A 27,937-nucleotide genomic window follows, 5' to 3' on the forward strand; every position below is an offset into this window, starting at 1 on the left:
GAAACTTTAGCGTGCATCACAGATTGCTGGGGCCCACACCCAGAGTTTCTGATTTAATAGGTCTGGGGTGAGGCATGAAAATTTGCAAGTTCCTCCTTTTTGCAAGTTAATACTATGGTTGGTGCCAAATGGGGCAAAAATGGAAAATTCAGTCAGCCTCTTTCTTTGTTCATGCACTGACAAATAGCTAGAGTGTTATTCTCTTAGCATTGATCAAACTGGTTGTTTATGCTCCTGTACTTCAATGTTACTCAAGGTAGAGAGGGAGAGAGTTGTGAGTTATACAGCTGCTGTTTAATATAGAAAAGAGACCATTTGGTTCTTAGAAAACATTGCTAGGTTCATTGGCTTATGCTGTTTCTCTTTACCCATTATTATTCATCATTAAGCAAGACACTGAAAACAGTATATATCTAGCCCATATTCTCTGTTGATAAGGGTGTGAGAAGACAAGCCTTTTCCTATTCTGTACATATTCTGTACAGCAATTTATCAATATGTATAACATTCTAAATAAGTACTATTTTGTTTAGCAATTCTACTTCTAGAAAATGATCATATGGAACGAATTGGGATATATTGCAAAGATATAGATACATGGATGCTCATCACAAGTTTAATTTATAAAAATTCAAACTAGAAACAGCCTAAATGTCTAGCAATTGGGAACTGGACCGACACTGTGGAAAGCTTTACTGTGGAAGAAATCTTAGTGTCAAGAAAAGAGACATGGAGGTAGATATTACAGCTGTTACATGTATTTTGGGTATTTTGTGTTTTCTAAAATTTCTTCAATGAACATGTACTGGTTTTGTGATCAGAAGAAACATTCTTTCTCCAAATCACTTAATACAAATTACATTACAAAGGTTGTACATTGTCATTCTCTATATTCAAAATTAGGAATTTGCAGCAAAACTACAGCAAAGTATACACACTTTAAATCAAACTGATGATTGTTTTGTTTCCCAACATAATGTCATTAGTTAGAGAATCTTTACCAACTGCTAACTTGGTTCAGAAAGCAATGCTATAAATGAGCCAGATTAGAACCCAACTTCTTCTATATTTCTATACTGTATTTCATTTTCCTTGCACAAACAACTATTAAATACGAAGACAGACTTTATGAAATTAAGCTAAAGCCCACCAACATAATTATAAATACCAAATAATTATAAACCAATTTTTCAGTGTACTATAGCAATAGGCTTAACTGGACACAGATGGGGTTCAAATTACACTTTGATAATCTGTACCAAGATCATTATTACTTTGGACCCAAGCATCAATGAACAGGAAAAAGGTCACATTTTAATTTAAACTTTATTAACTTTAATGTGTTCACAAAAAATGACAGTAGAACAGTTTAAAGTTCTTACAAATGCTTGTCGAATGTAAAAGCATAAATTCCTAGAAAAATGTATAAGCTCAGGTACAAATCTATCATTTTAAAAATCAAAGAGTAGAATTTAATCTTACTGACTGACTTTTGAGGCACAGAATATTTAGTTATAAAAGATATCAATTACCTTGCTCTACTGTCAAAATAGTCTACTTAGGTGTCATATGTGGGTTCTAGAGCTCAAAGAATAAATCAAACCAAAGCAAGAAATTCTCTAATGTCAAAAAGACATGTAATTCTGAAAAAATAGCTGTTTTCCTAAAATCTCTCACTGTAAATCACCTTCCTTCTTGCTCACCTTTCTGTTCTTTTATGCAAACAAAGCTAAACACTTTTTCTTTTATGTAGACACTTAGTTTTGACAGATTACTCACATCAAAGCTTACCTAAGGAAAAATACATCAACAAAAGCAATAAAAAGTTAAATGTTGAAAATATATGTATGCTCTTGCACAAAATTCACTACAATATCTGTTAACAGCAAATCTTTAAAAGGAAACAATACTTTGGTCTTCAAAACTGACAACTGTTCCTGGTGTTTTGTTCCTTTTCAGCATAGAGAATCTCTCATTGAGTGAAAGCCTAGTCTGTGAAAGAGAGAAAAGCTGTATGACCTCAGGACGTTAACAATGTTACAAAACACTCATGAAACATGGTTACTAAAAGTAGACAGGGGATGGTTGGAGAAGACTGTGAGTGACAGAAGGAAGAGTGAATTTGAAGAAACTGCACAGAGCTCTTTTCTGTGATCCCGGAAGCAGGAAGTAGTTTGATCTATGGTATATCACTGAGGCCACCTCTTGGTCCTTACAGGCTAAACAGTGGCATCAAAGAGCTTTAATTGAAGAGGTATGGAAGAAAGCATACTATTACCCCACAGAATAAGTGGGTAAGCTTCCACAGAGGAATGAGGGTCAGGTTTACTTCTATGGAGTGGAGATTAAATGCCTCAACTATGCCCAGGAATTTGGTAATCTGCCTTGTGAAGGTACCCCTATGCCCAAGTGATTTCCAACTGGTGTTATTTAGTCTATAACCAGATAAAATATCTCAAAGATCTCCCAAGACTTAACTTCTAGTTTCATCCTTTTATAGACTGCCACTGAGCCTAAGTTTCTTTCTCCATCTTCAAGAAATATCCTTTTCAATACCACCCCAAAACCTAAATCAGAAACCAGATTGATACTGCTCTGAGGCCCAAGTGGGCTATATCCATTACTCTATACTGCCTATTTTCCATTTATAGGTCATATACTTTTATGCAAAACACAATTAATCTGAATGTGTATGGAATAGGATGCTCTGGTTAACTTAACCTGTTGCTAACTGAAGGCTGGCAGATAACTCTTTTGGTTTCAACCCCCACTGTGAAAATCACTAAAAATACATTAGTATATTATTTTGCTTTAGTACGTAGTCTGGTAAACATGGTTGTCTTCTTGGCAAGCGAGAACCATGTTGAGCCTGAAGGCCGCCACAGACGTAAACATATACTACGTTGAGCTAAATCCATGTGTAACTTGAAGTTCATTTAAAAAATAAGTAATTGAGGTTGGCTTATTTCATTGACCTCTGTGTCTTTTACGAAGATGGAATACAGGGAAGAAATTTCTTGTGTATTGGGAGCCCCAAATAGGCTCTGGTTAAACACATTTTTTCCTATACATAAAAGATACCCTTGGATATACCTAAAAGAGACATGAATTCTTTACCATCTCATGAACAACATTATCGTGCAACTCTATTATATTTACCTGATGACAGATTTTGTTGAAGTTATATTTCAGGTGTATTTCTTTGGTCCCGTAATGAGTACTCTTGGTTGTAGCACAGTTAGTCTTTAGGAATGAAGCTTTAACCTCATGTCTCATGAGTCTGTCAATTAAGCATAATGTTTCAATTAAAATATATTTGAGAGCCATTAATTAGCTGAGTAATGTTAAGTCATTCAATTTAACGTCCCTAGGTGTCATTTTCACCAGCTATAAAATTAAGAAAGTATATCCAAGAAACTTCAAGGTTCCTTTTAATAGTATTAAGATTACAAGTACTGAATCTGGACTATAGCATTCAAGAGGATCACATGTAGGCATTAATCTAGCCTTTTTCATATTGTCACTTCAAAACCACTAGATGAGGTTTTCTGCTGTTTAAATGCCAAAGCAGTTTTACTGTTATTTAAGTACGGTCATGCCTATAGGCATTTTGGAACAAAAGTAGCCAGTGCCTCCATATACAGAGAAAATGGATTAGTAGTTACCTTGGGCAGGGGGGCAGAAAGGGAAGGGAGTGAAGGGGGAGTAACTATTAATGGGTACAAAGAGTTTCTTTTGGGGATAATGAAAATGTTCTAAAATTAGATTATGGTGATGGTGCTACAATTCTGTTAATATACTAAAAGCCACTGAATTGTATACTTTGAATGGCTGCTAGTGGGTGTGGTTTCTGCTTTGTATTATTATAACAGCTGTTCATGTAAATAAACAGTACAGAAATTTTTGGTTTTGGTTTTTAATGGATGGCTAAATAGTTCAAGGGGAAATGTTTACCACATGTAATGTCTTAGTTTTCTGGGGCTGATATCACAAAATACATAGACTGGTGGTGGTGGTGGGTTATAAACAACAGAAATTTATTCCTCACAGTTCTGGAGGCTGGGAAGTCCAAGATCAGGGTGCCAGCACGGTCAGGTTCTGATGAATGCCCTCTTCCAGATCGCAGACTGCCAGCTTCTGGCTGTCTCCTCACAGGGTGCAGTGGGCAAGGGAGCTCTGTGGCGGTCTCTTTTATAAAAGCACTCATCCCATTGGCTCCACTCTTATGACCTATTCACCTCCCAAAGGCCCTACCTTCTAACACCATCACATATGAATTTTGGAGGGACACAAACATTCAAACCATGGCATGTAGTCACATTCTATCAGAGGTAGAGAACGAAAGCCCAAATGCTATGTGGTTATCTCGATAGTGCCAGCTAAGTTGCTGTGATCAGTGGCCTTAAATAAGTCAAGTATTTTTTCACTGTTGCTTTTTTTTCTGATTATAAATACTGCTCCTACTAGGACCCAACTGGACCAAAAATAGTGTTTGATTTGGAAAAAAGAGAGTGCTCTGAGTGATTAAATAAACATTGGTTTCCTAATTAACTTTTAATTATAATTTCTCTTTCCTTTTCTTTACTTTTTGGATAGCATATCATAGAATGTGTGCATGTTTTTTGACTTATTGAACAAAATAGATTGCATTCTTAACTTTAAAACCAGGTAAGTGTAACATTCTGGATGTGGTAGGCAGAATTCTAAAAATGGCCCCCAAAGAGTTCTCTCAGGACTGTGAATATGATAGCACATGCATGAATATAATACCTTATCTGGCAAAAGAGATCTTATAATTTGTAAAATTACTAATAAATTGACTTTAGGTAGATTATGCTAGGTTATCTGGGTTGGCCTAATCTAATCACATAACAAAAACAAAAGAGGGGGCAAAAGAGGAAGTCGGAATAATTCAAAGAGTGAACCAAACATGACATGCTGTTGGTGGTTTGAAGATGGAGGAGGCCCCACGTGAAAGGGAATTCAGGCTGCCTCTAGAAGCAGAGGGGCTGCTGGCTGACAGCAGCAAGGAAATAGAAACCTCATTCCCACAACCTCAAGGAAATGAATTTCCCCAACAACTAGAATAAGCTTGGAAGCAGATTCTTTCCCAGAGCCTCCACATAAGAGAGCAAGCCAGGGCCACAACTTTGTTTTCACCTCTGTAAGACCTTAGGTAGAAAACCAGCCAAGCATACCTGGATATCTGAACTATAGAACTGTGAGATAATAAATGGGTGCTGCTTTAATCTGCTGTTTGTGGTAATTTATTTAAGCAGTAGTAAAAAACTAATACTCTAGGCTTCTAAAGAATTTAACCTCATCTTGTACTTGTAGAGAGACAGTATCGTAGAATAGAAAGCCCACAGGTTTTGTAGCCACACAAGCCAAATTTGAACGTATTATTCAAAATTTGAATTATATTATTAGTTGTATGACTTCAAGAAAACCAATACACTCTATTGAGCTTATTTTATTCACCTGTAATACGGAAATGTTCATACCTGCCTCACAGGATTGTTGGGGATTAAATTAAATCACAAATGTAAAAGTGCTTAGCACACTGCCTAGCACATAACAGGCACTCAGTAAATGCTAGCTATCGCTATTAATCTGCTTCTATGTCCACAGCTCTTTCAACCCTTCCACAGATGCCTTTGGTTAGACCCATTTTAAAGGGAGTGTAATAGCATTCTTCCCTTCCCTGTTGTAGTTCTGAAAGGATACAGAAATGCTCCTAATAATCAATCACTGGCCAAAGTCCTCCATGATTAAAGGTAAGATCATTTGGAATATTGAAATTTACTTAATATATACTATTATTAAAGAGCAGAAGGATTTTAATCTTAAGATTGAAAATGAGGAATGGCACCAAATTCTTCCAGGTGACAATTCTTGCATGCCTTAAGTGGAAAGGGCACAACATCAAGACATTTATACTCACCATAGGAAAATGATGCAGGGGAATCTCAAACGTAAAGGCAAAATCGAGCCAGAATTTTCTGGTTCTACATTAGGATTGTTTACAGAAATTTTATGGATTGTTCAGAATCAGATTCTAGAGCCCCCTACTAGAAGTTATATTTATTCATTTTTGTTTCATTTTTCTCCCAAAACGAATTAAAGTTAGTAGTACAGATGTCTGTCTGCAATTACCTTTCACGTCTTCGAAAATTTTCAAAGGTGATGTACTCATTTTCCAGTGATATCTAAATGGGAAAGGTTGAAACCGATCATGCCAAAGCTTTCTTTACTCAGCATAGGTGCTTATTTTCTATACTTTAAATTGACTAACATTTCAGTGACAATAGTCTTTTTGCTTGATCCTCAATCTAACATTCAATTTCAGATTTTTCTCCCCTATTCACAGATGCAAGAATGTCAAAGACAGTGGACCCTTAGAGATCAAGCAGTCCAACCCCCTTACATAACAAATAAGGAAACAGAGATTCAGAAAGATCAAATGACATCTAGTAGTGACCCAGAAGAAAACTCTCAAGATCTAGATATAGCCTGGATACACACACTACTTGTCTGCATCAAGGAGAAACATAATGACTGTAGATAAAATCCACAAGGTGTCCTTATAATCTTTACATAATAGACTTGTGACCTTGAGTGTACTCAAGATAGCTAAGCGAGATGGAGAACTGTATTATCCTAACAACTTAATTTTAGAAAGTCTCACTTCTACCCCAACAGACTTCTCAAGTGAAAGTTAGGATTTTTTTTTCAATAATTAACTTAAATCCCTTATTCCTGTAATTACTTTGTGACAACATAGTTTACACCTATGTGTGGTCAATGAGAAAAACCAAAGCATAATCAAAACATTCCATTCAAATGTTAATTGGCCCAGTTCACTCCATAACTAAACTGGTTTCAGTGCATCCAGTTATATATATCTGGTATTTGGTGGTCCAGCTGTTTTTATATGAAGTCCTAACCACAGTTACAGTTTGGAGGTGGATTTGGTTATTAAGAGCCTTACAAATAATACAGCAGCCAAGAAATCTGTAGAGCCCCTCAACAGTTCTGCCCACACACTCTACACTTGAGCTCAATGAGTTTCAAACTAATTTTTAAAGTGAAAGAATCCCTAGTTCCAACAAAATCTTACTTGGTATCCCAATATGTAAAATACTGAAAAGCAAAACTGCCTTCTTTGGCTCCAGAGGCACCTCTTCACAACCCCTAGAACTCTGAAGTACAAAGTTTAAAAACCACTGCAGTCTGGCCAAACTAAACTAATTGCAGTTTACAAAATATGCCATGCTTTCTTTCACTCCTGTACCTTTACATATGATGTTTCCTCTGACTGGAATGCCTTTTCCACCTTTTCTGCTTTGCTTACTCCTACTCAGCCTCTAGGACTCAACTCAAACACTATCTCCTCTACGATGTTCCTTGACTTCCCTAGCTGGTTTGGGATTCTCTCCCCCATGCTGCCATAGTACCTTGGGCATACCTCTAAGTATTTATACTATGCTGCCCTCTCTCTCTCTCTCTCTCTCTCTCTCTCTCTCTCTCTCTATCTCTCTCCCCCTTCCTTCCTTTCTTTCTTACTTTCTTAGTAAAGATTCTTTCTCAAGTACATAGCATATACCTGGCAAATAATAAGAGCTCAATAAATGCTGAATGAATAAATGAAATACTACAAAGAACTAGAGGAAGAAGGGGACTGAGAAAAGGCCATTGAATTTGACAAGAAAGTAATAAATTTTTTTTTATTCTTTTTTTTTAACATCTTTATTGGGGTATAATTGCTTTACAATGGTGTGTTAGTTTCTGCTTTATAACAAAGTGAATCAGTTATACATATACATATGTTCCCATATCTCTTCCCTCTTGCGTCTCCCTCCCTCCCATCCTCCCTATCCCACCCCTCCAGGCTGTCACAAAGCACCGAGCTGATCTCCCTGTGCTATGCGGCTGCTTCCCACTAGCTATCTACCTTACGTTTGGTAGTGTATATATGTCCATGCCGCTCTCTCGCTTTGTCACAGCTCACCATTCCCCCTCTCCATATCCTCAAGTCCATTCTCTAGTAGGTCTGTGTCTTTATTCCTGTCTTACCCCTAGGTTCTTCATGACATTTCTTTTTCTTAAATTCCATATATATGTGTTAGCATACGGTATTTGCCTTTCTCATTCTGACTTACTTCACTCTGTATGACAGACTCTAGGTCTATCCACCTCATTACAAATAGCTCAATTTCGTTTCTTTTTATGGCTGAGTAATATTCCATTGTATATATGTGCCACTTCTTCTTTAGACATTCATCCGAAGATGGGCACTTAGGTTGTTTCAATCTCCGGGCTATTGTAAATAGAGCTGCAATGAACATTTTGGTACATGACTCTTTTTGAATTATGGTTTTCACAGGGTATATGCCCAGTAGTGGGATTGCTGGGTCATATGGTAGTTCTATTTGTAGTTTTTTAAGGAACCTCCATACAGTTCTCCATAGTGGCTGTACCAATTCACATTCCCACCAGCAGTGCAAGAGTGTTCCTTTTTCTCCACACCCTCCCCAGCATTTATTGTTTGTAGATTTTTTGATGATGGCCATTCTGACTGGTGTGAGATGATATCTCATTGTAGTTTTGATTTGCATTTCTCTAATGATTAATGATGTTGAGCATTCTTTCATGTGTTTGTTGGTAGTCTGTATATCTTCTTCGGAGAAATGTCTATTTAGGTCTTCTGCCCATTTTTGGATTGGGTTGTTTGTTTTTTTGTTATTGAGCTGCATGAGCTGCTTGTAAATTTTGGAGATTAATCCTTTGTCAGTTGTTTCATTTGCAAATATTTTCTCCCATTCTGAGGGTTGTCTTTTGGTCTTGTTTATGGTTTCCTTTGCTGTGCAAAAGCTTTGAAGTTTCATTAGGTCCCATTTGTTTATTTTTGTTTTTATTTCCATTTCTCTAGGAGGTGGGTGAAAAAGGATCTTGCTGTGATTTATGACGTAGAGTGTTCTGCCTACGTTTTCCTCTAAGAGTTTGATAGTTTCTAGCCTTACATTTAGGTCTTTAATCCATTTTGAGCTTATTTTTGTGTATGGTGTTAGGGAGTGATCTAATCTCATAGTTTTACATATACCTGTCCAGTTTTCCCAGCACCACTTATTGAAGAGGCTGTCCTTTCTCCACTGTACAGTCCTGCCTCCTTTATCAAAGATAAGGTGACCATATGTGCGTGGGTTTATCTCTGGGCTTTCTATCCTGTTCCATTGATCAATCTTTCTGTTTTTGTGCCAGTACCATACTGTCTTGATTACTGTAGCTTTGTGGTATAGTCTGAAGTCAGGGAGCCTGATTCCTCCAGCTCCGTTTTTCGTTCTCAAGATTGCTTCGGCTATTAGGGGTCTTTTGTGTTTCCATACAAATTGTGAAAGTTTTTGTTTTAGTTCTGTGAAAAATGCCATTGGTAGTTTGATAGGAATGGCATTGAACCTGTAGATTGCTTTGGGTAGTAGAGTCATTTTCACAATGTTGATTCTTCCAATCCAAGAACATGGTATATCTCTCCATCTATTTGTATCATCTTTAATTTCTTTCATCAGTGTCTTATAATTTTCTGCATACAGGTCTTTTGTCTCCTTAGGTAGGTTTATTCCTAGATATTTTATTCTTTTTGTTGCAATTGTAAATGGGAGTGTTTTCTTGATTTCACTTTCAGATTTTTCATCATTGGTGTATGGGAATGCTAAAGATTTCTGTGCATTAATTTTGTATCCCGCTACTTTACCAAATTCATTGATTAGCTCTAGGAGTTTTCTGGTTGCACCTCTAGGATTCTCTATGTATAGTATCATGTCATCTGCAAACAGTGACAGCTTTACTTCTTCTTTTCTGATTTGGATTCCTTTTATTTCCTTTTCTTCTCTGATTACTGTGGCTAAAACTTCCAAAACTATGTTGAATAAGAGCGGTGAGAGCGGGCAACCTTGTCTTGTTCCTGATCTTAGTGGAAATGCTTTCAGTTTTTCACAATTGAGGATGATGTTGAGTGTGGCTTTGTCAGATATGGCCTTTATTATGTTGAGGAAAATTCCCTCTATGCCTACTTTCTGGATGGTTTTTATCATAAATGGGTGTTGAATTCTGTCAAAAGCTTTCTCTGCATCTATTGAGATGATCATATGGTTTTTCTCCTTAAATTTGTTAGTATGGTTTATCACGTTGATTGATTTGCATATATTGAAGAATCCTTGCATTCCTGGAATAAACCCCACTTGATCATGGTGTACGATCCTTTTAATGTGCTGTTAGATTCTGTTTGCTAGTATTTTGTTGAGGATTTTTGCATCTATGTTCATCAGTGATATTGGCCTGTAGTTTTCTTTCTTTGTGACATCCTTGTCTGGTTTTGGTATCAAGGTGATGGTGGCCTCATAGAATGAATTTGGGAGTGTTCCTCCCTCTGCTATATTTTGGAAGAGTTTGAGAAAGATAGGTGTTAGCTCTTCTCTAAATGTTTGATAGAATTCGTCTGTGAAGCCATCTGGTCCTGGGCTTTTGTTTGTTGGAAGATTTTTAATCACAGTTTCAATTTCAGTGCTTGTGCTTGGTCTGTTCATACTTTCTATTTCTTCCTGATTCATTATTGGCAGGTTGTGCATTTCTAAGAATTTGTCCATTTCTTCCAGGTTGTCCATTTGATTGGCATAGAGTTGCTTGTAGTAATCTCTCATGATCTTTTGTATTTCTGCAGTGTCAGTTGTTACTTCTCCCTTTTCATTTCTAATTCTATTGAGTTGAGTCTTCTCCCTTTTTTTCTTGATGAGTCTGGCTAATGGTTTATCAATTTTGTTTATCTTCTCAAAGAACCAGCTTTTAGTTTTATTGATCCTTGCTATCGCTTCCTTCATTTCTTTTTAATTTATATCTGATCTGATTTTTATGATTTCTTTCCTTCTGCTAACTTTGGGGTTTTTTTGTTCTTCTTTCTCTAATTGCTTTAGGTGCAAGGTTAGGTTGTTTATTCGAGATGTTTCCTGTTTCTTAAGGTGGGCTTGTATTGCTATAAACTTCCCTCTTAGAACTGCTTTTGCTGCATCCCATTGATTTTGGGTCGTCGTGTCTCCATTGTCATTTGTCTCTAGGTATTTTTTTATTTCCACTTTGATTTCTTCAGTGATCACTTCGTTATTAAGTAGTGTATTGTTTAGCCTCCATGTGTTTGTATTTTTTACAGATCTTTTCCTGTAGTTGATATCTAGTCTCATATCATTGTGCTCAGAAAAGATACTTGACATATTTTCAATTTTCCTAAATTTACTAAGACTTGATTTGTGACCCAGGATATTATCTATCCTGGAGAATGTTCCATAAGCACTTGAGAAAAATGTGTATTCTGTTGTTTTTGGATGGAGTGTCCTATAAATATCAATTAAGCCCATCTTGTTTAATGTATCATTTAAAGCTTGTGTTTCCTTATTTATTTTCATTTTGGATGATCTGTCCATGGGTGAAAGTGGGGTGTTAAAGTCCCCTACTATGAATGTGTTACTGTCGATTTCCCCTTTTATGCCTGTTAGTATTTGCCTTATGTATTGATCTGCTCCTATGTTGGGTGCATAAATATTTACAATTGTTATATCTTCTTCTTGGATCGATCCCTTGATCATTATGTAGTGTCCTTCTTTGTCTCTTCTAATAGTCTTTATTTTAAAGTCTATTTTGTCTGATATGAGAATTGCTACTCCAGCTTTCTTTTGGTTTCCATTTCCATGGAATATCTTTTTCCATCCCCTTACTTTCAGTCTGTATGTGTCTCTAGGTCTGAAGTGGGTCTCTTGTAGACAGCATATATATGGGTCTTGTTTTTGTATCCATTCAGCCAATCTGTGTCTTTTGGTGGGAGCATTTAGTCCATTTACATTTAAGGTAATTATCGATATGTATGTTCCTAATCCCATTTTCAAAATTGTTTTGGGTTCGTTATTGTAGGTGTTTTCCTTCTCTTGTGTTTCTTGCCTAGAGAAGTTCCTTTAGCATTTGTTGTAAAGCTGGTTTGGTGGTGCTGAACTCTCTCAACTTTTGCTTGTCTGCAAAGGTTTTAATTTCTCCATCAAATCTGAATGAGATCCTTGCTGGGTAGAGTAATCTTGGTTGCAGGTTTTTCTCCTTCATCACTTTAAATATGTCCTGCCACTCCCTTCTGGCTTGCAGAGTTTCTGCTGAAAGATCAGCTGTTAACCTTATGGCGATTCCCTTGTGTGTTATTTGTTGTTTTTCCCTTGCTGCTTTTAATATGCTTTCTCTGTATTTCATTTTTGACAGTTTGATTAATATGTGTCTTGGTGTATTTCTTCTTGGATTTATCCTGTATGGGACTCTCTGTGCTTCCTGGACTTGATTAACTATTTCCTTTCCCATATTAGGGAAGTTTTCAGCTATAATCTCTTCAAATATTTTCTCAGTCCCTTTCTTTTTCTCTTCTTCTTCTGGGACCCCTATAATTCAAATGTTGGTGTGTTTAATGTTGTCCCAGAGGTCTCTGAGGCTGTCCTCAGTTCTTTTCTTTTCTTTTTTTTGCTTTATTCTGCTCTGCAGTAGTTATTTCCACTATTTTATCTTCCAGGTCACTTAACCATTCTTCTGCCTCAGTTATTCTGCTATTGATCCCTTCTAGAGTATTTTTAATTTCATTTATTGTGTTGTTCATCATTGCTTGTTTCCTCTTTAGTTCTTCTAGGTCCCTGTTAAATGTTTCTTGCATTTGGTCTATTCTATTTCCAAGATTTTGGAGCATCTTTACTATCATTATCCTGAATTCTTTTTCAGGTAGACTGCCTATTTCCTCTTCATTTGTTAGGTCTGGTGGGTTTTTATCTTGCTCCTTCATCTGCAGTGTGTTTTTCTGTCTTCTCATTTTGCTTATCTAACTGTGTTTGGGGTCTCCTTTTTGCAGGCTGCAGGTTCGTAGTTCCCATTGTTTTTGGTGTCTGTCCCCAGTGGCTAAGGTTGGTTCAGTGGGCTGTGTAGGCTTCCTGGTGGAGGGGACTAGTGCCTATGTTCTGGTGGATGAGGCTGGATCTTGTCTCTCTGGTGGGTAGGTCCACGTCTGGTGGTGTGTTTTGGGGTGTCTGTGGACTTATTATGATTTTAGACAGCCTCTCTGCTAATGGGTGGGGTTGTGTTCCTGTTTTGCTAGTTGTTTGGCATAGGGTGTCCAGCACTGTAGCTTGCTGGTCAATGAGTGAAGCTGGGTGCTGGTGTTGAGATGGAGATCTCTGGGAGATTTTCGCCGTTTGATATTATGTGGAGCTGGGAGGTCTCTTGTGGACCAGTGTCCTGAAGTTGGCTCTCCCACTTCAGAGGCAGAGCCCTGACTCCTGGCTGGAGCACCAAAAGCCTTTCCTCCACACAGCTCAGAATAAAAGGGAGAAAAAGTAGAGAGAAAGAATTAGTAGAAGTAGGAAGAAGGAAAGAAAGAAAGAAAGAAGGAAAGAAAGAAAGGAAGGAAGGAAGGAAGAAAGAAGAAAAGAGGAAAGAAGGAAAGAAAGAAAGAAAGGAAGGAGGGAGGGAGGGAAGGAGGGATGGTGGGAGGAAGGAAGGAAGGAAGGAGGGAAGGAAGGAAAAAAGAAAGAAAGAAGGAAGATAAAGTAAAATGAAATAGAGTAAAATATAATAAAGTTAGTAAATTAAAAAATAATTAGTAAGAAAACAAAAATATCAAAAGAAAAAGAAAAAAAACACAAAAAACAGACGGATAGAACCTTAGGACAAATGGTGGAAGCAAAGCTATACAGACAAAATCTCACACAGAAGCATACACATACACACTCACAAAAAGAGGAAAAGGGGAAAAAATCATAAATCTTGCTCTCAAAGTCCACCTCCTCAATTTGGGATGACTCGTTGTCTATTCATGTATTCCACAGATGCAGGGTACATCAAGTTGATTGTGGAGCTTTAATCTGATGCTTCTGAGGCTGCTGGGAGAGATTTCCCTTTCTCTTCTTTGTTCTCACAGCTCCCAGGGGCCCAGCTTTGGATTTGGCCCTGCCTCTGCGTGTAGGTCGCCAGAGGGCGTCTGTTTTTCGCTCAGACAGGACGGGGTTAAAGGAGCCGCTGATTCGGAGGCTCTGGGTCACTCAGGCCGTGGGGGAGGGAGATAGCACGGAGTGTGGGTCGAGCCTGTGGAGGCAGAGGCCGGCGTGACCTTGCACCAGCCTGAGGCGCACCGTGCGTTCTTCAGGGGAAGTTGTCCCTGGATCCCGAGAACCCGGCAGTGGCGGGCTGCACAGGCTCCCCGGAAGGGAGGTGTGGATAGTGACCTGTGCTCGAACACAGGCTTCTTGGCAGTGGCAGCAGCAGCCTTATCGTCTCCTGCCTGTCTCTGGGGTCCGCGCTTTTAGCCGCGGCTCGCGCCCGTCTCTGGAGCTCCTTTAAGCAGCGCGCTTAATCCCCTCTCCTCGCGCCCCAGGAATCAAAGAGGGAAGAAAAAGTCTCTTGCCTCTTCGGCAGCTCCAGACCTTTTCCCGGACTCCCTCCCGGCTAGCCGTGGTGCACTAACCCCTTCAGGCTGTGTTCACGCCGCCAACCCCAGCCCTCTCCCTGCGCTCCGACCAAAGCCCAAGCCTCAGCTTGCAGCCCCGCCCGCCCCGGCGGGTGAGCAGACATGCCTTTTGGGCTGCTGAATGCCAGTCGGCACCGATCCTCTGTGCGGGAATCTCCCCGCTTTGCCCTCTGTACCCCTGTTGCTGCACTCTCCTCCGCAGCTCCAAAGGTGCCCCGAAAGTAATAAATTTTTGATAGTAAAATTTAATAGAAAGGTAGGAACTGAAGTCAGATTCAAGAAATGAATGGACAAATAGAAACACCTGTGAGGTTTTAACTGTATCTGGAAGCCTGCTAGAGGTTTTGTTCCTATTTAAAGAATATTCATATTTGCCCCTATATTCCAGTGGGGATTTCTTACTTCACATTGAAAATCCCTTCAATAATGAATGAGTGTGTATACATACATATATATGTATGTGTGTATATATACATGTATGTATATATATTTATATATATATAAACTGAATCACATAAAATTAATTAGAATGTAAGAACTTTTATGGTTATCATGTTAATATTGCCACAATGAACACTGAAGGAATGATTATAATGAATAAGTTTATATAATCATCATCATAGTAATGATAAAATAATAAGAATTCCAATGTATAGAATGCTTACCACAATCCTGTTTCTAGCCTAAAATGTTTACATATATTTCAATTAATCATCACAACAACCTAAGAGGCCAATATTGTTCCCATTTTGTAGCTGAGAAAATAGGCTCAAAGGAACTTGCCCAAGGTTCCTCAGCCACCATGTTTCATCAAATCTAAGATACCATGATTGTAACATGTACTGTTATTTTATGTACCACTAAAAAGATTTTGAGTTTTCAATTTAACTATACCATTAAATGCAAGACATTTCCTGATTTCAGAGATATTGAAAACTGAAAAAAAAGCATGTCTTAGAATTGATTAAATATGAAATTAAGTGGTAGAAACATGATTCTATCCAAGCGTGAATCCAAAGCCCCTGTCATTAGCTACTAGACCATAATACTTAGATTTCTTTAACCATCTCATAGATATCTTTCATTCTAATCTCATTCACAGGGGAACAAAACTAAGATTTACAGCAGGGAAGGTGACTTGCTCATGGTCATACACACAGCTACTAAGGGGATTAGCCAGGCAGGGAAGCCAACTCTCTGAGACCCAGACTAGACCGCTTTACAGTATATCACATTACTATTTAAGCTAGCCTGTCTTTTCCTGCAGGTAGAAGTACTGGAAGAAATACCAGAGTGTCACGTGTAGGGATAAATATTAGGTGTTTCATGTAGGAGCTACATCTACTCAATTTCATCTAAACACTTATGTCAAACACACATGTTCTGTATTAAAGATGAAAGTTTCCAGCAAAATGGACTTAATTGGCTTGCTCAATATACTATTTACTTCATTTCTTGTAATTGCTTTTCATAGATCTTCAGTAAATAAGTAGTAAAATAAAGACAATGTCCTGAGGATTCAACGGTTGTAAAAGATTGTTTAAAATATTAAGTACGTGCTACAAATAAGTTTTATTTGTATCATTCTTTCTCACTTTTGTCTAGTGCCCACTTAGAAGCTAAATAATATAAGGTAGGATGGGGGGTAATGGAAGAGGAGCAGGAAACTTTTTTGTGCAAGCAATTATCCAAAAGGCTGGAAACACTTGACTCATGAAGACATGTATGACATATGTGGCTTCTTCCTACATTTGATGTTGGTAAACAGGTTTTAAAATATATTAATCATCAATATAAGTAGATGCCAACAAAGACACAGAAAGAAAGCCTATTCAAATGAAAATCTGTAAAATCACACAGTTTCTCTGCTATAAATTTGAAAGTGCTGATACTTACACTTGGACTCATGTTCATTGTATCATTTCTTTGCTGCATCTGTTTCTGTAAGTATTCACTCCAATTTTTCTTTGCAAAAGTCCTGATATGAATCATAAATGGTGATATTTTAAAAAGCAATCATTTATTTTGAAAGATCCAAAGATCTGATTTGTTGATTATAATCAGATTTGAATTTACTTCAAGAATTACTTTGAATGATGTAGTGGTAATGAGATATATCAGTTATCACTCTATAATTGGAGTTTAAACGGCAAGCACTCCAAAACTAAGCACCTCATTTCCTCTGAAGCTATTTTCTGTGTTTAGAAAAGCTTTCATCAGGTAGACAGCCCAGCTAATGCAAAGATATACAGATTTTGCCACTCATTTCTTGTAAGCTACTTAGCGGAGGTTACGAAGAAGTTTTTCTTTTGTTAAGCTTTACTATTTACATATTACTCTAGCCAAGGAAAACATCTGAGTGTGGATATAATTACCAAATCAGGAAAAAGGAGCAAAAGCTGAAATTGTTATCAGGTATCTTGGGGGCGTTAAAAATACAAATTCACGCCTTGTTTACAATAATAAATCCTCTTTAGAATTTTAAAGAATCATACTGGTTTTTCAAAATTGAAAAAAGTCATTGTAAGTCCCCATAAATAAATAATATTCCGAATATGCTACCATATTTTATTCCAGATGCTTGCCTAGTTACCTGTCTTTTGTTCAGACCACATTGGGCTTCTACATTGGTGACTTTTTTTTTTTTTAAGGTAGAAATGCCTTAAAAATTAAGGCAGAAGTTGAGCATTTCTGGTTTGTCTTTGTCTTCTGGTGAAGCTAGCCTGAGTGGTGCATAAGCCAACTCCAGGTCTTAAGGATATTATTAAACCTAACTGGTCAACCTATATATATATATGTGTATATATATATATATATATATATATTAGAATGGAAAGTTATGAAGTAGAAGAATTAATCTCCAAGGGATCAATTATCAAAGTATATTAATTTTCTGTACTTTATGTGTTCTTTAGTAAGAGTTCTACATTTGATAACTTTAACCAAGCAAGAATTACTTACTTGTGCTAATTCTTGTAAAATGACAGAATATGTCATTGGAAAACAGTAAGTGGAATTTCAGTGCCTTAGTGGAAGTGTTATACCACTTGACAAACAAAAATGGATGTGTAAAATGAAGCAAAACATGAAAATCCCTGATAAATGTAGAAATAATTGCTTATCATCAGTGTTAAACATATGTTAATTTTTTCATAGGAAACTTTGTATACTGCTAATATAAGTAGGGTGGGGTCTTTAGCATTAAAACGGTGCCTACATCAGACATTGTCTATATACACAATAACCCACATATACATTGTGGAAATAATTTTTTTAGCTGAAAACTGCAACTCTATGCAGTTAATATGAGCTAAAGTATTTGACTAGACATTTATAGGCAATGCAAAATGAAGGCAATCACTGAGAAATTTAAATTAAAAATAATGTTTTTACTCAATTACCTAGCCAATTACAATAAGAATGTCTTGAGGTTTTTAAAACTCAAACAATCTGCAATACTATTAAATTTCTCTGGTTCTTTTGTTAGGGCGGACAGACCTAGCCTAACAGTTTTATAAGGCAATAGTGAATATACACAATATTCAAAATATATTTAGGTTAGGGTTGCAACTATGCATAAGCTAGACCTCTCCTATGTTCTGATTTGTGGAAAGCAGAAAAGTTCAGCTGCCCGAAGATACACCTATTATTTGTCTGCTGAGGGCTCCCTGAAGACTCTTTAGAAAGGAGGTAGAGGAGGGAAACAGAGGAATTCATTTTCAGAGATTATATATTATCAATCTAGCATAGTTCATTGTTAGATTAGCTAGCCTAGCAGGTTGGAAGGTTCAAAGAGAATGGGACACTGAGTCAATATACTTTGATTGTGGGAAAGGCTCAGTAGGAAAGATTGAGTACATTGGAGCTCTTCCAGGGAAGCTGACCTAGATGGAACAACTTAATTAGGGTAATTAGGAAACTGGATGATAGCTAGAGGGCATCAGTAAGTTGAAAGAATATTGATGCCATGAATACATCACCTCTATTCTATTAATATCTTTGTCCCAGTTCAATTCTGTTTCAACAAATACATATTTAGCCATTAAAATATAGATATATAAAGCATGCCTTTACATTTCCATATCACTCAACACATTAATGGTTAAGTACTCATTGTTTTTACCTGTTAAATTCACACTCAATTTCTACTGATGAGTATCTTTTATATCTCCATGATTGGTCATGAGATCTCTCTGATTGACCATGAAATCTCCCTGTTTGGCCATAAGATCTCCCTGATAGGACATTAGATATCTTTGAATGGTCATGAGATCTCTCTGAGTGACTGTGGAATCTCTCAGAGCGGTCATGCGATCTCTCCGGCTGGCCATGAGATCTTTCTGTATAGCTACGAGATCTCTTTAATTGGCCATGATCTCTCTTTGATTGACCATGAAATCTCTCTGATCGGCCATGAGATCTTTCTGATCGACCACGAGATCTCTCTGATTGGCCACGAGCTCTTTCTGATTGACCACGAGCTCTTTCTGATTGACCACGAGATCTTTCTGATTGACCACGAGATCTCTCTGATTGGCCATGAGATCTTTCTGATTGACGATGAGATCTCTCTAATTGGCCATGAGATCTTTCTGATTGACGATGAGATCTCTCTTTTTGACCACGAGATCTTTCTGATTGACGATGAGATCCCTTTGATTGGCTACAAGATCTTTCTGATTGACGATGAGAACTCTCTGCTTGGCCGTGAGATCTTTCTGATTGATGATGAGATCTCTCTGCTTGGCCATGAGATCTTTCTGATTGATGATGAGATCTCTCTGCTTGGCCATGAGATCTCTTTGAGTGGCCTCGAGATCTCTCTGAATAGTGTTGATTTTCTTCTGATTGGCCTTGAGATCCTTCTGATTGATGTTGGTTCCTCTCTGATTGGCCTTTATTCATCACTGCTTGGGCTTTAGAATTTTCATTGCACTTCTCCTGCAAAGAACCGCAATTTTGAAAAACAAATGAAACATATACCCTATTGATTTCATTAACTCATAATGATATTTTGTTAAGTCCATTTCTATGGGAAACTCTTTTTTTAGAATTCCACTGCCCCTACTTTTTTTTTTTCTTTTTTGCGGTATGCGGGCCTCTCACTGTGGTGGCCTCTCCCGTTGCAGAGCACAGGCTCCAGACACGCAGGCTCAGCAGCCATGGCTCATGGGCCCAGCTGCTCCGCGGCATGTGGGATCTTCCCGGACTGGGGCACGAACCCGTGTCCCCTGCATCGGCAGGCAGACTCTTAACCACTGCGCCACCAGGGAAGCCCCACTGCCCCTACTTTTAAAGACTAAACAGTTTTCAGGACTAATATGTAGAAAGCTCTGATCTCTCATGGCATTGGCACAAAGAATATTATGCATATAAAACTTTAATAAAATGTTTTAAATATGGAAAATTAACTGCTTTGTGAATTTGAATATATTCCAAGGTCATACTCTACCTACCATTTTCTGGATCTGTGTTTTACCTAAAGAAACAACCAATTCTTTGACTTTATAGTTGAGAGACAGAATATTTAATATTTTGTAGCACAAATCCTTAGAACCACAAGAAAGTGTTCAAAATCATACTATTTATTCTTCACTTGTTCAGGATCAGGTGAAAAAGAAACTATCAACTAACACAATATTGTAAATCAACTATACTTCAATTTTAAAAAACTTACAATAAATTATCTATCTCTTCTATATAAATTAATACTTAATTCTAGAGGGAAAGACAAATAAGTGAGGGGATAGGTAGCTATAAAGAAAGCAGAAGGTAGACTTAATACTGTTAAAGTAAACTGGCCTGACAACAACTCAGTCTTTCTACCTTTTCACTTTTTAAATCAAAAGGGCAGTGGAGTGAATCAGTCAAATGGAAGTAATGAAACCCTTGACAAATCTCTATGATGCTACATAAATGTAAGTGGACAAAGTCATATGGACCATGCTAAGAAATCAAGCTTTCCACTAGCAAATAGTGCCTGGCAAACAAAATATGCCCTAGCTCTGACATTGTGACTTTGTAGTATAACACTACCAGAAGCTGAATGCAACTATTAAAAGGCAGGGGAGGTATTGGTATAAAGAATATTATTCACATAAAACTTTAGTAAAATAAAAAATATGACAAATCTGCTGCTTTGCTAAAGCATAAAGCCATAGTCACACTCCAGATTTTCTACTGTAAAACATAAATAAGGAGATTGGGTGGAATACACATGTACATTTTCTTTTCTAAGTGACTAGTGTTGGGAACACAGAGGGTCAGCAGGAAGGATTGAGGCCTATCTCTTAAAGACCCATATGCATCCAAGTACCTTTCCAAAGGAACTTGTGGTCTTTTTACAAATGTTTATATAAAAACTAATTTCGTCAAATTGGATACCACAGATTTCTACCTTTAGAAAACAACAGAAATTATCAAAAACAGAAACTTTCCTTATAAACAACAGAAACTATCAAAAAGAGTTGTGTTGAATAAATACAATTGTGTTTTACTGATATTAGGATTAAATCTTGTGAAATACAAAGCTAGCTTATTAGAATTTCAAAGCATGATTGAAAGCTGTAATTGTTATTCAATTTATTGGTAGAATAATTATGTTTACATTTTAATACATTTCTATATTGCAGAGTACTTTTTTCCAGTGAGTTCTGCTATAATGACAGTCTCAAATGTCTGAAAGGTATGAGAAATAGAAAGATGCTTTCAGGGCTTCCCTGGTGGCGCAGTGGTTGAGAGTCCACCTGCCGATGCAGGGGACATGGGTTCGTGCCCCGGTCCAGGAAGATCCCACATGCCGCAGAGTGGCTAAGCCCGTGAGCCATGGCCGCTGAGCCTGCGCGTCCAGAGCCTGTGCTCCACAACGGTAGAGGCCACAACAGTGAGAGGCCCGCATACCACAAAAAAAAAAAAAAAAAAACCTCTAAAAGAAAGATGCTTTCAATTTGAAAATACTATTTTACAATATTCTTAGTTCATTTATGCGTTTCATACTGTAATGTAAGCTCATGTCCTTCTTTCCAAACTTTATCAAAAAATTTCTCACCTTACAGATTAAATACCATCTCCTCTGTCAAACTTTCACAAATCCCCTTAATCAGAATGAATTGCTGCATCCCCACAATATATAACTTATAACCCTGTTAGAACATGTATTGTAAACTGCCTGGCATTAAATTTCTTTCTTATCCTTCTTTCCCACCACCACATATAATATTTGAAGCAGGGCTGTTCTGGTACCTTGCATAGTGCCTAGAATAGACATTTAATTAACATTTGCTAAATCAATCCTCTAAATATTTGAATATGCAACATGTTCTCCTTCCCCCAAAATTTGCATTTATATAATTTGGCAAAAATGGTTTAAGCTCCCAGAACCAACATTTTTTACTAAATGACCACATAACACTTTAAGAAGAATCACTTTACAGGGCAAGCTGAAACCATAGTATCAATGTTAACTTATGAATCTGGATATGAGCACCTCTAAAATTTCTGTCCAGTGACTGGCTCATCTATACAAGTTTAGAGGCGATGGATTTACCACCATAAAATGTACAACTATAGTAAGTCCCATCTGTTGGTTCCAGAGTTTATGTCATACACTAATGTCATCTGACTTTTAGTTTTTACAATTCTTTCACAAGTCTACTAAAACTGTTTTTATACTAAAACTTAAGATCAACAACTCTTATTATATAAGGACAAAAATGAGAATGATTATACAAGACAAATCATGAAAACAGTCATCTCTTTTGGCATTTTATAAATTCAAAATTTCTAGCAGTGATTGAAAATAGCAAAAATAAATGTTTATTAAAACAGTTACAGGGGCTTCCCTGGTGGCGCAATGGTTAAGAATCTGCCTGCCAATGCAGGGGACACGGGTTTGAGCCCTGGTCTGGGAAGATCCCACATGCTGCAGAGCAACTAAGCCCATGTGCCACAACTACTGAGCCTGTGCTCTAGAGCCTGCGAGCCACAACTACTGAGCCCATGTGCCACAACTGCTGAAGCCCGCGTGCCTACAGCCTGTGTTCTGCAACGAGAGAATCCACTGCAGTGAGAAGCCCACTCACTGCAACGAAGAGTAGCCCCCGCTCACCACAACTAGAGAAAGCCCGCACACAGCAACAAAGTCCCCACACAGCCAAAAATAAATAAATAACTTAATAAAAAAAAAAAACAGTTACAGAGGAAAAATCAATTAACAAATATTGAAGTTAAATTATGCTTCAGTCAGCATGGGGGAGTACTAAGAAACAATCCCCGCTCTTAATAGAATTTTAAATAATCCTTAATATTAAGAAATATATTAAATTTAGGACCTTTATATTGGTTAATTCTTGGTATTTATTTACCTGCTTCTTTAAAGGCTGCCTGTTTAAAGAGCTTTGTCCAGACTTGAACCCAAAAGGTTCTCCGTTTGGCTTTTCATCATTTCTTTCCTCAACGTTGTTTATGAATCTTGAGTATCCTTTAAAAAATAATTATTTTCTGTATTTTCAGTAGGTAAATTCAACATATCTTTCAGAAGTAATACCTGTGATCTCATTGTTTTCAAGCTACGCACTGGTATTTGCAAAACTTTTGATATTTCATTAATCTGATATCACCTGAGAGTCTCGGTGAACTCTAGAACAGTCTTTGCCATACTATTTCTATTTGTATACCTTAATATAGTAGTCTTCTCTGTATACAGCACCTCAAATTTGGTTTCATATGCCACCAAAGTTGGACATATTATCTGAAATTCATTGAAAGAATACTCTAATAGAATAAAGAGAGATGCAGAGAAACTGTTTTGAATTAATCATGTGAATATTTGCCTCAATCATCTGCTTTGATCTGGGTGTAAAGACAGCTTAAGGAATGATCAGAGAATATAGTTATCCAAAGGCTCACGAAGATCAATTTTATGTTTAGTCAGAAACATGAGATTGGCCCCCTTACCATTCTTAGCAGCTTTGCCCCTATAATAACCACCATCCCTCCTTTTCTCAGAACCTGCTAAGCCACTGAAGGATTCAAACAAATACTGTAAGGAACATGGGTAGACAGCTGGAAGGGGCTCAGAGTACACACAATGTCAAGACGGTTCCAACCTGTTCACTAGACCATGGAGATCGTTAATTGTTGAAAAGAATTCTCTACTATGGCAATACACAGCACGTTCACATTAAAATATGCACACTGCACTGACCAATGTGATTAGGGATACAAAAGGCTTTCTTCATGTTCTTCTGCACTCTCTTTGCCCTACAGCATTTATTTTTTCAAAATGTGGATGCCATGGTGCTCAGGCTATTAACCATACTCTTAACCCTTCTGTATTGCCTCCTTAAAGTGGAACTGGACCATCTAGACAGGCTTGGGAACAAGTACAAAACATTTCTCATTCTTATCCTGCTCTCTCTTAAGGAAGTAACTCATATAAATTAAAAATTTTGTTTTCATTTGTCATGGCATAAATTTTTACCAATCCTGTATGCATACATTTCCAGGAAAGATAAAACTAGCAACACAGTGCAACTTTAGAACACATTCCAAATTTGTGAATTTGCTTTCCCAGTTACTCACAAATATTTCAGACTCTTTTTACCACGTGTGATTTTTTGTATACTTTACCTCTCTGCTGGTGATGCTTATCAGCATTTGATTGCTGTCTTGAAACTGAGGTATTTTTTTTATTGTTCTGTGTCTCATTCTCTATTTCTTCAGTGTCCATACCTATCTTTCTAAGTATTATAATGTCATCTGTATTAGAAAACACAGAAAAAAATAAAGACAATGAAAAAAGCTGAATTACAACAATGTGTCTCAAGAGAATAATCTACATTCTTACCTCATCGTATTTTAGAATATTTAAAAAATTGGTAGCCCTGAAAAATAACACTATAATAATAATGAACTTGTAAAACCATAACTAAGATCAAACAATGCAGACATTTTAGGGTTAGTTTCCTGGAACAATAAAGAGAAAAATTCCTGTTAAACAGATTTATAGTAACTTCATTTATGCAAAAATAAAATACTCTCAGAATATAGTAGCTTAAGGGGGAAATCACTTAAATAAATGATTTTACTAAACGTTATTTTAGTTTCAGAGAAATGTAGAGCAGTAGTGTCATCCCTATATGTAAGATGACACTTTTGTAAGACTATATGTAAGAGCTAGATAATTAGTTGCATTTATTTTCTTGAAAAGTAAGAAAGAAAACAAGGGCAATGGACATTCACATGAGATACCAAAGCGGTGAGGAACCAAGATTAGTGTAATAGTAGGAAGCAATCAGATTTTACTTTGCAGTCAGGCATGTTCTTATGCACTCATGTGAAGAGCACTTGCATGGCATGATTTGAAGGATGAGAGACAGGTACCACCTGCTCTAAAGTATCTCTCCTAAACTCTGGGATGGAAAGGTCTAAAGGTTGGATGTTTTATCGGTGGATCAAAGCTTACTTGGGTCAAGGTATCTTTAGAAATAAGTACAAGTTAGGCATTTGGAAGGACCCAGTGAAACTAGAAGAAAGAGGGGGAGCTGAGAAGGGTGCAAAGAGGAAACAGATACCAAAGATTAACCACTCCTTTATTATTTTGCTTAATACTAGTCCTACCTCAGGTCTCCAAAAACCTGATTCTGATTTTCTTTGAAATAGTTGATACCTCCAAAGGTAAAAATCAGGGTAAAGCCCAATAATCAACTGAGCATCATTTCTTGACTATCCTATTTTAAGCTTTTGTTCTGTCTGTCTCTCAGCAGCCATTGGCTGTAATATTTCCTGCACACATAGTCTTTAATTTTCTGTTCCTTGTATTCTTTTTTTAAATTTATTTATTTTTTATTTATTTGTTTTTGGCCAAGTTGGGTCTTCGTTGATGTGCATGGGCTTTCTCTAGTTGCAGCGAGCGGGGTCTACTCTTCATTGTGGTGCTCAGGATTTTCATTGTGGTGGCTTCTCTTGTTGCAGAGCAAGGGCTCTAGGCACACGGACTTCAGTAGTTGTGGCACGTGGGCTCAACAGTTATGGCCCAAGGGCTCTAGAGAGAAGGCTCAGTAGTTGTGGCGCACGGGCTTAGTTGCTCCATGGCATGTGGGATCTTCCCAGAGCAGGGATCGAACCCGTGTCCCCTGTATTGGCAGGCAGATTCTTAATCCCTGTGCCACCAGGGAAGTCCCTGTTCCTTGTATTTTTTATGCATTCTCTTTTCTTTTTAATTTTTCTTCTGTTGTTTCTCCTGTATTCTACGTTTAAAATCTGTACAAACCTCTGTATAGACTTTTTTCTCATTACCTTACAGTCGACCCTTTAACAACATGAGGGTTAGGGGTGCTGACCCTCCCTGCAGTTGAAAATCTGCATATAACTTATAGCCGTCCCTCCCTATACATGGTTCTTCTGTATCCATGGTTCCTTCATATCTGTGGCTCTGCATCTGTGGATTCAATCAACCAGAGATGGTGTAGACTATATTATTTACCATTAAAACAAATCCAAGTATAAGTTGTGAACAAAGAATGTTGCCTGCCATATCAGTAAACAAAGGATGTTGCTGCCAACTAGCCATCAGCTACTGCAGCCTCCCTGTGCACCCTGAGGGGATCCAGGATAGAAAACAACCCCAGATACTGGCCCTAGATAGTTAAGGTGCATATCAAAGGAATCATTTCAATGAGCTCAGATTCTTGCATCTTCCCATATATAGAAAAGTGCTGAATTCATTAACAGCAGATGGCTGGTTTTCTTTAATTAACTTTATTATCTTTTGATTAATTTAATTATCTTAATTAGATAATTTAATTAATTATCTTTTGAGTTTCCGACTGCCTGTTTTTTCCATATACCCAGGCTCCTCCCTTACCTCTTTGTTACCAAGTCCAAGCTCGCTCGCTTCCCGCACAACAGGCCAATAAATCGGGAGACAAGGTGCTGAGGCAAGGAATAGCGACTTTATTTGGAAAGCCGGCAGACCAAGAAGATGGCAGACTAGGGTCCCCAAAAAGCCATCTTATCTGGATCTGAATGCCAGTTTCTTTTATAGAACAGAGAGGGAGAGGACGTGAGGAAGTAAAGTAAAAAAGCCATTTATCTTGCAAAATAGGAGGGGATGTGTTAATTTCTTCTTTTCTGCAGCCATTCACAGGTGGGCAGGGTCAGAATGTCTCTCTGTTGAACAAAGGGCTTTTAGTCTAACAGTCAGGCAGAGGGGCAGGGTTCCCTATGGCAGGTCATTATGTATGCTTACAGCTATAGAGAGTGATTATAATAACAAAAGCAACAAAAAGCAAAGGTTAAAGTATAAGAAACAGATTCAACATGGAGTCAGAATTGGCTCTTCCCTGTTACATCTTCAGAGCAGTCCCTCAGAGCTATCTGAGAGGCTATCTTCTGGGCTTAAGTCCTCAGAAAGTCTGCCAAATTAAACCTAATTCTCAACTTTTAGGTTGTGCGTTTTTTTTTCAGTCAATAAAGTAGACTCGCATAGTTCAAACCTGTGTTGTTCAAGGGTCAACTGTATAAGGGAGTGCACTATCAGAACATTTTACAGGACACCACAGGAAGATTTTTGAATCTCCAACCCTTCTCCCTCATCAGCCCTGAAACAATCACTACCCAGCCTACAGAGACCCAATGAGATAGGTGACTTCCCATATAGGAAAGCAAAACTTCCAGAGAGGAGAAAATGAAGCACTGGTATCTTTCACAATGAAGTAAGTGCTTTCACATGAGGGAGTGCTCTGCCTTGTGGCACTCAAACACAATTTGCAGTGCCTTTAAACTTTTCCTGTCCTCAGAGTGACCAAAATTAACATCAAGCTCTGTCTTAGAATTGCATAAGGATTAAACAAAATAGAAAATTTCTCAAGGCTCATGCCGACCTACAGCTACAGTTGAGAAATATTTATCCAATGCTTTATGACAGGGATGGCTCAATGGATAAACCATGTGGATTAATAATAACACTTTTAAGGGAGTTCACTGGTGGCCTATTGGTTAGGATTCCGGGCTTTCACTGCCTTGGCCCATGTTCATCCCTGGTTGGGGAACTGAGATCCCACAAGCTGCACAGTATCACCAAAAAATTAAAAAAAAAAAAACACCTTTAAATTGAATAACACTTTAAAGTTTACAGAGCATTTCCACATAAAAGCTCTTGGCACAGTACCTGGCATATATGAGACACTCAATAAATAAGAAAATAAATGAACAAACAATTAAGTGTCTGATATATACTGTGCCCCCACACTTAAAGGTCAGCAGAGATTAGCCTCACTTTTAACGAAGAAAACAGGAATTTCCTGGTTGTCCAGTGGTTAGGACTGTGCACTCTCACTGCCGAGGGCTCGGGTTCAGTCCCTGGTAGGGGAACCAAAATCCCACAAACCATGTGGCATGGCCAAA

At 37.6% G+C, this 27,937-nt stretch overlaps 1 protein-coding gene across 1 annotated transcript in view; it reads right to left on the reverse strand.

Moving 5' to 3' along the window:
- Window positions 1-1,893: 1,893 nt before the first annotated feature.
- The window catches only part of LUZP4 (leucine zipper protein 4), a 32,054-nt gene continuing 6,010 nt past the window's right edge, over window positions 1,894-27,937 (reverse strand). The window contains exons 2-9 of the mRNA XM_089904896.1: window positions 24,161-24,289; window positions 22,894-23,009; window positions 19,342-19,471; window positions 18,654-19,089; window positions 16,427-16,508; window positions 6,157-6,209; window positions 3,160-3,280; window positions 1,894-1,992 (exon numbers count right to left, since the gene is read on the reverse strand). Of these exons, the coding sequence (XP_089761022.1) occupies window positions 1,894-1,992; window positions 3,160-3,280; window positions 6,157-6,209; window positions 16,427-16,508; window positions 18,654-19,089; window positions 19,342-19,471; window positions 22,894-23,009; window positions 24,161-24,289 (1,166 nt within the window). The remainder of the gene's footprint in view (window positions 1,993-3,159; window positions 3,281-6,156; window positions 6,210-16,426; window positions 16,509-18,653; window positions 19,090-19,341; window positions 19,472-22,893; window positions 23,010-24,160; window positions 24,290-27,937) is intronic.

Source organism: Delphinapterus leucas, chromosome X, assembly GCF_059928025.1.
Source record: "Delphinapterus leucas isolate spDelLeu-1000000601 "Yukka" chromosome X, BTC_Dleu_Yukka2, whole genome shotgun sequence".
In the NCBI taxonomy this organism is placed as follows: domain Eukaryota; kingdom Metazoa; phylum Chordata; class Mammalia; order Artiodactyla; family Monodontidae; genus Delphinapterus; species Delphinapterus leucas.